At 58.7% G+C, this 13764-nt stretch overlaps 1 protein-coding gene across 5 annotated transcripts; it reads right to left on the bottom strand.

Moving 5' to 3' along the window:
• Nucleotides 1-6: 6 nt before the first annotated feature.
• On the bottom strand, nt 7-10887 carry PHC2 (polyhomeotic homolog 2). 5 transcript variants are annotated; one of them, XM_057380185.1, is made up of 14 exons: nt 10671-10887; nt 10431-10589; nt 10282-10359; nt 10036-10197; nt 8778-8882; nt 8495-8708; nt 7662-7993; nt 6228-6387; nt 4583-4776; nt 2637-2765; nt 2405-2541; nt 1859-1997; nt 1445-1739; nt 7-488 (listed from the first exon to the last, which is right to left on the bottom strand). In XM_057380185.1, the coding sequence occupies exons 1-14, from the start codon at nt 10815-10817 to the stop codon at nt 334-336; spliced, it is 2406 nt and encodes an 801-aa protein (XP_057236168.1). In that variant the 5' UTR covers nt 10818-10887; the 3' UTR covers nt 7-333. The 5 variants fall into 5 exon arrangements, with proteins under 5 accessions (XP_057236168.1, XP_057236169.1, XP_057236170.1 ...); XM_057380186.1 differs by having other exon boundaries at nt 2405-2519; nt 2636-2765; nt 10671-10886; XM_057380187.1 differs by having other exon boundaries at nt 1445-1694; nt 10671-10885.
• Between the last annotated feature and the right edge of the window lie 2877 nt (nt 10888-13764).

Genomic DNA, 13764 nt, shown 5'->3' with positions numbered 1-13764 from the left:
ACCCCCTTTAGGGTGAAGTCCAAACCCCCTGGGGCCCGAATCCCAGCTGGGGGAGGGAGCAAACGTTAAGGCAACCATCCTGCTTGGCCCTGCCGACTGGGGGGTGACATGGGGGGAACACGTGGGGACACCCTCCCTGCTGGAGAAGGGTGACCCCCCCCAAATTGGGGGGGGCTCTAGAGCTACGGGCTATTTACACCCCCGGGGGGGCTGAGGGGGCGCAGGGTGTGCTCACAAGTGTCTCCCCCCCAATTGCCCCCTCTCCGGGGCCGTGAGGGGCTCAGAGGTCCCGCAGGGATCCCGTGGGGGGAGTGGCGGTCCCGCGGCCCCGCCTCAGGAGTCCTTGAGCATGTTGATGCGGGCATAGATCTTGAGTGCGGGGCCCAGCTTGATATTCATGGTGCTCATGAGATGATCTTCCTTGAGCAGCAGCAGCGCCTGCCCGTCAATCTCCTGCGCCCGGAACTCCTCCGCGATCTCCTGGCAGCCTGTGGGAAGGGGCAGCATCAGCAAACCTTCTCAGAGCCCCCAAATATRGTTACGGGCTTCTCTGTGAATAAATCCCCCCAAAAATGTATTTAGGGGGTTACCATGTGTAAATCCCCCCTCCAATTATRCTTCTGGGGTTATCTGTGAGTAAATTACCCACCTTCCCATATTTAGGGGGTTATCTGTGTGTAAATTCTACTGAAAAATACATTTAGGGGGTTCTCTGCCAGTAAATTCCCCTTGAAAACTGTATTTAGGGAATTACCCACATGTAAATTACCCCCCATCCCAAATATTTAGGAGGTTCTGTGTAAATCCCTCCCCAAATATTTATGGGGTTATCCATAAATAAGTTCTCCCCAAAACCAAATTTACGGGGTTACTAGTGAGTAAATCCCTCCCCATCTATATTTATAGGTTTACCCATGCGTAAATATGCCCTAAAAATATATTTAGGGGTTATCTATGAGTAAATTCCACCCCCCCCCAAATATACTTACAAGGTTATATATTTATCTGTGTGTAAATCCCCCCTGAAAGATGTATTTAGAGGGTTATCTGTGAATAAATCTCCTCCACAAATATATTTAAGGGGTTATTTGTGCTTAATTCACCCCCCAAATATATTTATGGGGTTATCCACATGTAAACCTCAACAGGATGTATTTATGGGGGTACCCATGGGCAAATCCTACACAAAAATACATTTAGGGTGTTATCAGTGAATAATCTCTGCCCTCAAAAAAAAATTCTGGGACTCTCCATAGGTAAATGCCATCCCAAACATTTTTGGGGTCATCCATGAGTAAGTCCCCCCCCAAAACAACATTTCTAGGGTTATCTTTGAGTAGATCTCTCCCTGTAAGAAGTCCCAGGGGACATAAATCTCCCCAAAACTACATTTTTGGGTATCCATGGGTGAATCCCTCCCTATCCCTCCCAGGATGTTCCTCACCTGGCAGCGAGCGGATGAACTCATAAACATCTTCCACGTTCCACTTGCTGGGCTCGCTGGGCAGGAAGCGGTGGCCGAGGCCAGGCAGGTCACGGCTGTGCACATCCGGCAGCTCCATGTCCCGCAGCTCCAGGTCCCGCTCTCCCTGCCGGCGCCGGGATGTAGAGGAGCTGGCCGAGATGGGCGACAGCGGCTCCTCATAGCTGGAGTTGTCGGAGCAGCGGCTGGAATCCTCCTGGCTGTGGTTGAGCTGCAACAACGCTGTCACCGACCCCGCTGGGACAGAGCCCGGGGGCTGCGGGGGCAGCGCTGGCCTCAGCACCCACCCCGTGTTCCCAAGGTTCAGGGATAAATCCCAGCCTCAGTGTCCGTCCCATGTGGCCTGGCTGGGGACAAGCCCATGTCCCCCCTCACCTGTTTCTTGCTGTCCTTGCTCAGCGGGGGCAGAGTTCCTTTGCTCCGGCGCCGCCCATGGGGGGGCCCCCCCGGTTTCTGGAGTTTGCTGCGATCCGGATGGAACAATCCCACCCTCTTCGTGCAGCCCACATTGTACCTGTCATGGAGCCATGGGTCAGGGAGACACCCCACCCCAACAAAGACTCCACCGCCACTGGAGAAGAGGGAGAGGGTGGATTTTGGAATTATCTTTAACCTGACAGGATTTCTGGGGTTACCTTTACTTTTATCAAGTAGATTTTGGGGTTACTCCCACCCCACCAGGTGGATTTCTGGGGCTACTTCTATTCTGTCAAGTAGATTTTGGGGTACCTCTACTCTGCTGAAGGGGGTCCAGATGGATTTTGGGTTTGCCTTGACCCTTCTGGACGGATTTTGGGGCTACCTCTATCCTGCTGAGGAGGGGCGTAAGTGGATTTCAGGGTTAGCTCTACTCTGTTAAGTGAGTTTTGGGGTTACCTCTACGCTACCAAGGAGGGGGTTAGACAGGTTTTTTTTGGTTACCTCTTGGCACAGGCCATGGAGCAGAAGCGCTTGGAGCGCTTGAACTTGTAGGCGAAGTCAACGCGGCCACAGAGCTCACACTTCAGCTTGGGGGGGTTCCCCTCCTCTTTGGATTCTGGGGGGCGTGGAGGGACACCCAGAGAGAGAAACCAGCCAGCTCAGCCGGGGGGCTCCAAGGGAAATCCCAGGGGGCTCCCGGGAGGCCAGTCGGGCTGGGGACCCGGGCGCTACCTTGCAGGTACGGCTCCTCCATGTCCGAGTCGGTGGTGGTGGTGTTGTCCTGCGGCGGGAGCTTGTCTGGCAGCAGCTCCTGCGCATACTGCTTGTGCAGGGCCCCCACCAGCAGCGAGGAGCGGCCCACCTGTGCAACACACCCGGCTGCACCTGTGCCCCAGTGCCACACGGAGCCCTGCCACAGCCACAGGGCTGCCAGGGACCAGCCCAACCACCCACGTTCAGGGAATAAAGGTAAGAAGGGGATGCCTTATCAGCTACAGCTCTGCACCTTCCTGGGCGATAATGCRGGTAAGGATTTGGAGTCTGACAATTGTCTGGGTGAACCACTCTAAACCCCCCTAATCCAGGGATAAGGGGAGGGGAATGTGTTACCAGGTACAGCTCTACACCTTCCTGAGTGATGGTRACATGGATGAGGTGTAACAACTCTTTGAGTGACCCACTCCCAACCTCCCTAATCCAAGAGCAAAGCTAGGGAGAGGAGGATATGTTACCAGAAATGGCTTTGTCCCTTCCTGCATGCTGAAGTGCTCAATAACAAGGGAAAGGTTTGGGGGTTCATAATCGTCTGGGTCCCCAAATCCCTATGCCCACTTCCCAATCCCTCAGCTCCAGGAAGGACAACAGATATGTTACTGGGAACAGTTCTGCCCCTTCTCAGATGATGGAAATGCTCAATAATGTGGGTGAGGACTTTGGGGTTCACARGGGCTCCACTGGGGGATGGATAGCCCATTCCCAACATCCCTCTACCCCAGGAATAGGGGCAGGGAGGGGGGGATACCTTACCAGGAATATTTTTGCCCTATTCTCAGTCATGAAGTGTTCAATACATAGCTGGAAGATTTGAGGGGGTTCATGAATGTTTGGATGCCCCATTCCTGACCCCCTCAAATTCAGGGTTAAGGATGCAGAGGGGGATACATTACTGGGAATGGTCCTGCCCCTCCTGGTTGAAGTCCTCAATGATGTGGGTGAGGATTTGGGRGTTCACGATGGTGGGTGCCCCATTCCCAACCTCCCAAATTCAGGAACAAGGTATGTACATTGGGATATGTTACGGGGACGGGCTCATCCCCTTCCTGAATGATAAGTGTTCAAATGCTCAGCAACATGCGTGTCCATTTGGGGTTCATGAGRTCCCCATTCCCAGTTCCCCCAAATCTATTAATAAGTGTATGGATGAAGGGATGTGTTACCTGGAATGCCTCAGCCCCTTTCTGGATGATGGAGCCCTCAATCATGTGGGGGAGGATTTGGGGTTAACCCTCCCAAACCCAGACTCCCCTTCCCTCAAGCCCAGGAATACAGCTAGGGAAAGGGGGATTGTTACCAGGAGCAGCTCAGCTCCTTCCTGAATGACAAAGTACTCAATAAACACCATGGAGGATTTAGGGGTTCATGACTATCTGGGTACCCCACATCTAATCCCCCAAAATCCAGAAGCACCTTCTCAACACCCCAATCCAGGAACATAGGTAGGGAGTGATACCTTACTGGGAACAGTTCTTGCCCCTTCCTGAGCGATGAAGTGCTCAATGGGGGCAACATGGGGGAAGATTTGGGGTTACTTCTCCAGATCCCCAAATCCAAAACACCCTTCCCAAAACCCAAGATCAGAGTAGGGACAGAGGGATACTTTACCGGGAATGATTCTGCCCTTTCTTTATGATGAATTCCTCGATGATGTGAGCTAGGATTTGGAGTTACCCCTCCAGACCTCCAAATCCAGAAGCMCTTTTCCCAACCCCTCAAATATGGGATAAGACTACACATTGCAAGATACATTACCAGGAACAGCTCAGCCCTTTTCCCGGATGACGAAGCAGGGGAGGTTTTGGGGGTTCACGCTGGTCTGTGCACCCCATTCCCAACACCCCAGCTCCACGAGGCCCTTCCCACCGCCCCCAAGCCCCGGYTCTGGGGACCAGGATACGTTACCGGGAAGGGCTCGGCGCCCTCCTGGATGACGAAGCCCTCGATGACGTGCGTGAGGATCTGGGGTTTCACGATGGCCTGGGGCGGTTTGTTCTCACCATTGTGGGGGGCGGCGCCGGCGACAGTGGCGGCAGCGCTGCCGGAGCCCGAGGTCATCCCGGGAATGCGGGGCTGCGCATGGAGGCGCTCGGGGGGCTCTGGGGACAGCGGGGACACGCGCGGGTGAGGGGCGGGCAGTGACGCTGCTGTGCTGACGCGCGGCCGCGATTTCCATACAGCTGGAGCGGGGAGCAGCTGCTGCCGCTCCCAGTGCCACCAGTGCCGCCCACTGAGCCCCGACCGACCCTCGGGGGGCCGCCAAAGGGCTGAAAGAGTCCCCCAAAGTAACCGGAGGGGTCCCGACACCCCCGAGAGATCCCAGGGAGGACGAGTAAAACCTCAGTGCATCTCTGTAAAGCACCACTAAGGCCCCGTCTGCCCCAGTACAGCCCCAGCAAGGYTCCATCTAGCCCGGAAAGCACCGATCGACCCCAGTAAGGCCCCAACAAGGCTCGTTCAACCACGGGAAACCGCTACCTCCCCCAGKAAAGCCCAGTACGACCCGAGAAATGCCCCAAGTACCACAGAACACCCCAGTACATCCCAATAAAGCCGCAACAGGGCCCGATCTAAGCCCGTAATATCCCGATAAACCCCAGTGCGCTCCAGTAAAGCCACAGCCCAGTGAGGCCCGATCTCCCCCAGCTCAGCTCGCCCGGGCCCCGGCTCCTCTCTCCTCTCTCCGCCCCGGCCCGGCGAGGCCCCGGGGCGGCGCAGGCCTCAGCAGCCGCATCACCTTTGTCCGGCGGCGGCTCCCGCTGCCCCCGCCCCTCCCTCGCCCGGGCCGCGGGGCCGAACCGGGGCCGGGGGCGGATGCGGAAGTGAGGTCAGAGCCGCCACCGCCACCGCCACCGCCCCGGGACGGGCCCCCGCGGTCGGCGCTCACTCACCGGGCGCTCAGCGGCTCGGGGGGGCCATGGCGGGGGACAGGGCCGGGGCAGCAGCGGGAGCGGCGCCGGGAGCGGGGCTGGGACCGAGCGGGGACAAAGGCGGTGGCGGTGGCGGGGCTTGGCCCGGACACGCCCCCCACGCACCCATTGGTGGCCGCTGCCGCCGCGCGCGCGCGGGACGCGGGAGGGCGGAGTCCCGGGCCGTGCCCACGCTCCCCCTGCACGGCACCGCCTCCCGCACCCGCTGCCGGGACCGAGTCTGGCCCCACGAGGGGCGCGGCGTTCACAGGGTGCGGGCCCGCCCCCGCCCCGCTCACACCCCATGGGCTGCAGGCGTGGGGCTGACATGGCCGCGCCTCCCCAGCCCGCCAGCAGCGTAACGGCGAGAGGGAAAGGGGTGTGGCCTCTCGCATGGCCACGCCCCCGCACAGCACACGCCCTCTGTGCGCGAGGCCGAGGCGCCCGGGCCCCCTCTACCGGCAGCGACGGGCGCTGCACCGCACACCGCTGGTGACAGCCGTCGGGGACACCGGGACCCTCCTCGGGCACGGTCCAGCTCCGCGCACCCCCGGCTTTCACTGCCCAGTGCTGCGGGTCACGAGGGGCGGGGGTGCATCACCCCACGAGTGGATGCCTGTGGGAGTGGGGCGGGGGCTTACCGTGCATAGGGGGCCGCTCGCCCTCGGGGGTGTCGGGGCCCGGGGGGGCAGCGGGCGGCGAAAGGGCGGGGGGCTGCGGCGGGGCGGCAGGCGGGCTCTCGGCGCTCCTCGGGGCGGGCAGCGGGTCCCGGCGGGCGCCCTCAGGGACCCCGAGAGGGGGCTGCGTTGGCAGGGACACGTGTGGGGCAGGGTCAGGTGTGCACACACACGGGCAGGGGGCAGGGCAGGTGCGTGTGCAGGTGGCACAAGGACATGCACCTGCATGCCTGGAGCGTGCACACCCGTGCATGGGTCAGACACACGTGTGCCTGGAGCAGGCATGCACATGCATCTCGCAGTCGGGCACACATGACCAGACACACCTGATCTGGCATGCACATTTGCACAGATGTGCATGGAGCCTGGATGCATCCCCACAARCACACATGCATTGGTCTGGCATGAGAGTGTCACACACAGGCACAAAGCAGACAAATGTGGATCAAGCACACGTGCATACACAGAGATCAGACAAACATGTCTGCATTTGTGTGTGTGGACCAGGCACACAGTGAGCCTGACACACATGTACATGCACATCCATGGACCTGGAGTGAGTATGCACACATATGCAGGCAGCAGACACACATACATACATGTGCACACATGCATGTGCGTACATCTGGGAAAGCTGTGCACACATACGCATAAGAATCCAGTGCACAGCTATACACATGTGCATGGATCAGACACACAAGGATCAAGCACACATGCACACACGCATGGATCAGGCACATGCTCCCCTCATCGCAGGACCAAGTACACACAGACACCTAAGTGCATGAATAGGGCAAATCTGTGCACACAGATGTGCATGGAGCAGGTACACAATGCAGTGTGGCCTAAGCATGCACACCTGTACACCCACTGACCCATGTGACAAYTGGGCCCCCATGCAGTCACGAATCCACGTATGCAGCAATTGTGCACCTGCACAGCCACACACATGTGCACACACCTGACTCCCCAACATCCCCCATTCCCACTCGTGTTCCATCCCTCCTTCCCTCCCCTGAGCTCCCCCGCCCCCCAAGGTTTGGAGGCCCCTCACCATGAGAGTTTGGGGGGAGTTGGTGGAAGGTTTGGGGGAAAGTTTGGAGGCCCCTCACCATGGGGGTTTGGTGGGTGATTTTGGGGTGCTTTGAGGAAAGTTTGAGGGCCATTCACCATGAAGAGTTTGGGGGATGTTTGGGTGTTTCTCACCGTGAGAGTTTGGAATAATATAGGGGGAGGTTTGGGGATCCCTCACTCAGGGTTTGGGGGGAGTTTGGTGGGAGGCTCTGGAAGGCTCTGGGGGATGTCTGGGGGCCCATCACCATGAGGGTTTGGGGGAGGTCTGGGGGCCCCTCCCCATGCCCATGTGGGGGAGCTGGGGGATGTTTGGGGGCCCCTCACCGTGGGGCCGGTGGGCTGCAGCTGCAGGATGACGGCCGAGGCGTGCTGGAACTTGCGAGGGGCAGCTTGGCAGCCGGGGTGCCCACTGGGAGGGCCACCCTCACCCCCTGCTCCCTGGGGGACCCCTGTTTTGGGCTGGGGGGCTGGGCCAGGGCTGGCAGGRGGCAGGGGCTGGAGCTGGGGGGCAGCAGGGGGGCCCGGGGGGTGCTGCCCACGGGGACCCGGCTGCTGCTGCTGAATGACGAACTGCTGCTGCTGCTGTGCTGGCGGCTGTGGCTGCATCGGCTTCGGTGGCTGCTGCAGGAACTGGGGGGACTGCAGTGGGGCATAGGCTGCAGGGACAGCGACAGGGACAGAAAWTCCCCCTTATCACCCGCACCTCAATCCCAAGGGACTCACCCCCAGGATCCCCCTCGAGGAAGCTACTGMTCACTCTGTATCCGCTCCCTTTTGGTGCCCTTGGACAAACAACTTTGCCAGCTCCTGCTGCTGCTGCAGGAGCCTGCACTTGGACTGTCCCAGGTTGGGAGTCCCCAATTCTGGGAGCCACACCAGTGCACCATCCCCAGGCTCCAGCACTTCATGGGGTCCCCTGACCTACACCCTTACTGCCCCAGCCCCCTGCACCCCACAGGACCCCAGGATCCTATGGGTGCTGAGACCCTCCAGGGCAGGGCCCCGGCCAGAGAACAGATGGACCCATAAGGTCCCAAATACAGGCAGGTGACAACATACAGGGCACACCAGTGTGGGCCATCACCAGGTTTCAGACTGACCACCATGTGACTCCCCCAGCACCCAGGGGTGCCCCCCACCCCAGAGCAACCCCTTACCTGGGGTGACGAGCGGGTGGGCAGCAGCGGGGGCGGTGGCACGGGCCAGGGCGTGGGCACGGCTCTCGTGCCCCTCAGGCTTTTTGAGGTGCTCGGCGGGGGGGTCGGGTGGGGCCCCCCGGGGGGGGCCAGCCCGGGGAGGGGCACCCCCAGGGGGCTTCATGGCCAGGGCAGGGAGGTGGGGGCCGGCGGGGCGCAGGGCCAGGCTGTGCACCTGCAACGGCAGCAGGTCAGGGATGCCGGGGCAGATTTTGGGGGGGCTGGCAGGGGCGGGGGGACTCACCTGAGGGGTTGTGGGTGGTGGGGCAAGTGGCGGGGCCGGCGGAGGGGCCGGCGCGGGGCTCTCGGGCCGGACAGCGCTGACAGGGCCCGTGGGCGTGAAGATGAGCTGGGGACAGGGAGAGTGGGTGCATGGCCCACCATGTCAGGGGTGGCACCTGCTGTGTGTCCCTGCTCTGTGTCCCTACAGGGTGGCACATGGGTATCCTTCTATCTATGTAGGGTAGGGACAGGGATGCCCAGTGGGATGGAGGGCACCCTACAGGATCCCTACCCAAGGGGCAAAGGCAAAGAGCACCTGCTTGGGCATCSCCAATGGGGCTGTGGGTGCCCTGTGGGGTCTGGCACCCCCACTGGGATGGGGGGGGGTATGGTACATGGAAGCTGGCTTCCCTCAGCAGGGTGAAGGCATCTCTTGAAGTTCACATACCTCACAGCAGGGTAACAGACACCCTGTGAGGTCCTCAGACCCCCAGGAGGGTGGGATGCACCCTATAGGCTTTGGGCACCCTATGGATTCCTATGGGAATCCTGGGCAATCCATGCAGAGCAATGAGCAGCCTATAGGGTCATAGCAGGGCCATAGGCACCCTATGGTCACCCCACAACAGATGATGGGCACCCTAAGCGTCCTGGGCACCCTGCAGCGAGACAATGGACACCCTAAGAGTGCCAGCCATTCCATGGCTGGGTGACAGGCACCCCATGGGTCCTGGTCATCCTCTTGCAGGATCATAGGTACCCTATAAGTCCCAGGCTCTCTGCAGTGGGACAATGGGCACTTCACAGGTCCTGGATGCCCTGAAGCTGGATGATGGGCATCCTCTGGGTCCCAAGGACCCCACAACGGGGCAAGGGATGTTCCATGGGGTCCCAGGCATCTCATAGCAGGATGATGGGCACCCCATGGGTCTTGGGCATCCACAGTAAGACAGTGGGCATCTTATGGGTCCTGGGCAACCCACAGTGGGATGATGGCTATCCCATGGATCCTGGGCACATTGGTACAAGACTGTGGGTACCCTATGAGTCCCAGGCACCCCATGGGTCTCAGCATTCCACAGCAGAGCAGTGGGCACCCTCAAGGGTCAGGGACCCTCAAGGGTTCTATGCACCTTACACCAGGACCATGGGCACCCCACAGGTCCAGGCCACCCTWGAGTTAGATGACAGGCCTCCCATGAGTCCTAGGCACCCCCAGCAGGATGATGGGCACCCTATCAGGAAGCTGAAGCCATGCCATGTCCCAGCCGCATCCTTACCATCTGTGCCCGCAGGTACATCTGGGCCTGGCTGGCAGTGAGGGCGGGTGAGGCAGTGTTGCCCAGCAGCACAGCCTGCTGAGCGATGCCCGATGCCCCGGGCCCCACGCTCTGTGCCCGGTTCAGCAGCTGCGCCGCTGCCGGTGATGTCGCCAGGTTGATCTGGAATGGAGCATCAGGAGAGGGTCGGGGTGCTAGCACAGGTGGGCATGGGCAAGTTGGGTGATGAGAAGCCAAGGGACTCACCGTGGGCTGCTGTGCTGGGGCCGGCTGGGTGCCGTTGCCCCCTGAGGAGGTGCTTTGCCGGTTCGCCGCCAGGCTTGCCTTGGGGAAAAGCCGAAGGTGAGGGGCGCACCAGCCCCGAGCAGCCCCCGGTGCCCACGGGGTGCCCGTACCTGCTGGACAGCAGCCAGGCTCTGAAGCTGGGCACTGGTGAGGTGCTGCTGCTGGAGTGCAGCTGTCTGCAGCATGAGGTGCTGCTGCTGCGCCGCATACATCTGCTGCAGGTACTGCGCTGCTGTGTTGGGCTGCCGGTGCAACGCCTGCTGGATCACCTTTGGGGGAAAAACATGGCCCTGGGCTGTGCCACGACCCCCTGACACCCTGCAGTCCTCCAGTGCCCCCCAGCCCCATACCTGCACGGTCTGGCGGTCGGGGATGCCGCTGTAGACGGAGATCTGTGGCCCAGGTGGGCGTGTGGCCGCAGTGCAAGCGGGTGTTGGGGCCGTGCCACTGGCGCTGCTGGTGGTGGGAGCTGGAGCTGGGAGCTGCTCGTTCTCCATGGTGGGTGCGGGGCAGGATGGGGGCTGTGGGTCAGACTAGAGCTGCAGGGAGGTAACAGAGTGAGGGGGTATCGTATATAGCAGCCCATGTCAGATGAGGGATGGGGGGCCAGAATCACAGAGGAGGAGAAGGATGGGGTGGAGCAAAACCAATGGGTGGCCCTGTGGTTCATCCTCCTCCACCAAAGCGTGGGTCAGCGCCCCAGGGAAAATAGGGAAAGGGAGCATGGACAGGAGGATGGACAGGGGGAAGGATGGACAGGACAGAGGGAAGGGAAGGACAGGAGGAAAGATGGACAGAGGGCAGGCCGGAAGGAAGAGAGGTGGAGGAGAGGAGGAAAGGACAGATAGAAAGATGGACTGGAGGAAGAGAAGGATGAAGGGATGGACAGACTAAAGGAAATGAGGGAACAAGGAAAATAGGAAAGGAACAGATGGGTGGAGAGAAGGAAATGAGGGAAAGGGAAGAAGGAAGTAGGAAAGGGACAAAACAGATGGACAGAACAGCAGGAAGTAGGAAAGAGATGTAAGGAAAGAGAGAGACGTAGGGAGACATAGAACTAGAAAAGGACAGGCACAAGGACAGGTGGAAATAAGAAAGGGATGAAGGATTAAAGGACAGAAAAAAATGACAAACAGGATAAGGAAAGAGATGGACAGAAGGATGGATGGAAAGGGAAGGATGAATGGAAGATGGATAAGCAGAGAGGAAAAATGGATGGAAGAAGGGAGGGAAAGAAGGATGAATGTAAGGACAGATAGGAGTAAAGAAGAAGAGTAAAGAAGGACAGAAGGAATCAGGGATAGACAAGAAGGAAGGAAGGATGGCAAGAAAACAGAAGAAAAGACAGAAGAAATGAYGGCTCTGTGAATGGAAGGAATGATGGATGGAAAGATGGACAGAATGGGGAAAGGACCCACTTGTAGAAGGAAAGGCTGAAAAAAAGCAGGAAAGGAAGGGATCAGGGGATGGAGGGAAAAACCAGACAGGAGGGAAGAAGTATGKATAGATGAAAACACACAAAAGGAGGAAGGAATGGATGGAAGAAAGGCTGGATGGACATAGGAGTGGGATGCAGCGATGCAAGGAAGGATGGACAGAAGAAATGGATGAGGGGAAAGGCAGATGTGAGGAAGAAGAGGGATAAATGGACGGTAGGAAGTGGATGGACAGCAGGACAGAAGGACAGGAGTGGGACAGGGACAGAGGGACAGTGCTGTGGGGGCCAGAGTGGGGGGCTTGTGGGCAGCACCTCTGTCACCACGGCCACTGTAGTGGCCATGAGGCTCCATGGTCAGTGACAGACACCCACAGCTACCATGCTCCCCAACTGTGTCACCTATCTGAGCCCCTGCAGTGCCACCATAGCTGGACCAGGGACAACAGTGTGGGACACTGCAGACAGTGGCCACTGAGGGTGGCCTGGGTGGCCATGCCACAGCACAGCCCCACCAGGCCACCCCAGTCTGACATATAGGGACACGGCAGCGGTGATGTCCTGGCCTTGCATGGCCCATGGGGCTTTGTCCCCTGAGGTGCCACTGTACCAGAGGGTAGGACATTCCCATGTTGATGGGGGTGGCAGTTCATGTCCCATCCCTGCATGTGGCCTCTGACACTTCCCACCCTCTGGTCTGCATCCCTGGCACGTGTCCACCATGCGTTGGAGAGCTTTTAGGCTGCACTTTGGAGGTGACACAACTACTGTGACTGACAGAGGGATCACCTAGGCCCATTTGGAGTCAATCCCCTTGGGATGAGCACAGCCCAGGAAGCCCCCTGCAGCTCCCACTTGTTGTGGGTCTGAGCCCCCGTCCTCACCCACACTAAATCCCACCAGGGAATTTGGGGTGTCAGATGGGGACACCTGAGTTTTGACTCAGAAGTGAAGAAAAAACTGCTCCACGCCCCTCCAAACCATTAAACTTACCCAAAATGATRAAAAGGAAAAATTTTGGGTACTGCTGGAACCCACTGGGATGGGAGGACATGGAGGGTCCCACAGCCAGCAAAGGGAGAGCTGAGGAGCTGGAATTCCCTGAGCTGAGCCCAAGCAGGGGTACAGAACGATGAAGGGGTAGTGAAATAATGGAGGAATAGCATGGAATGGGGATACAGACAGGATATGGGGRCAATATGGGATAGTAAGAGGGCAGATGGGAGAGTAAGCAGCAGGATAGAGGAATATGGGGGCAATAATGTGAGGGTTCAGAATAAGGGGGGATGCAAGATGCTGGTGAAGTGTGGCACATGGTGGGGAGATGAGATTCAAGGGGGGGGTCAGATAAAAGTGTAGGGGTTGGAAAATGATGATGGGGTGGATGGGAATAATAATAAGGGGGCATGAAATCAGAAAGGGGGATGCAAGATGGAGAATGGGATAAGATGGGGGGATAAAAGAAAGAGAGGGCAGATATAACAGGGGAATATGACTGGGGTGGGCAATAATAATAATAATGGGGTGCAGGATAGGGAGCAGCAGGATATAATACAAGGAATGATGAGGCGGTGCAAAATAAGAAGGGTTTGCAAGGTGATGGCAAGGGGATAGAAAAGAGGGKGTTAGATATAATGAAGGGGGAGTCATAAAATAGTAGGGACTGAATATGATGGTGGGGGGTGGGAATAATAATAACAGGGTGCAAATTCAGAAAAGGGATGGAAGATGGATAGTGTAATATGATAGTGAGGGGATAGAAGAAAAGAGGGTCAGATACAGTATAGGGGGCCAGAGACAACATGGGGTCACTGGAATATGATGGTGGGTGGTGGGCAGTAATAATAAGGAAGTTCAGAAGCAGAGGAGGGGGAATAGGAAGAAGGGGACGGGGAGATACACGGGTGGGGGTGGGAAGTGGGTCGCCCCACGGGAGGCGGTGGGGGCCACGGCCCCGGGTGGGGAAACTGAGGCACGGCGGCTGCGCATGCGCGGCCCCCCCTCCCCTC

This window comes from Malurus melanocephalus, unplaced genomic scaffold (assembly GCF_030028575.1).
Source record: "Malurus melanocephalus ecotype Western Australia unplaced genomic scaffold, MMel_1.1 scaffold_440, whole genome shotgun sequence".
NCBI lineage: Eukaryota > Metazoa > Chordata > Aves > Passeriformes > Maluridae > Malurus > Malurus melanocephalus.
The sequence above is the reverse complement of the archived record's forward strand: the minus strand, read 5'-3'. Positions and strand labels throughout refer to the sequence as shown.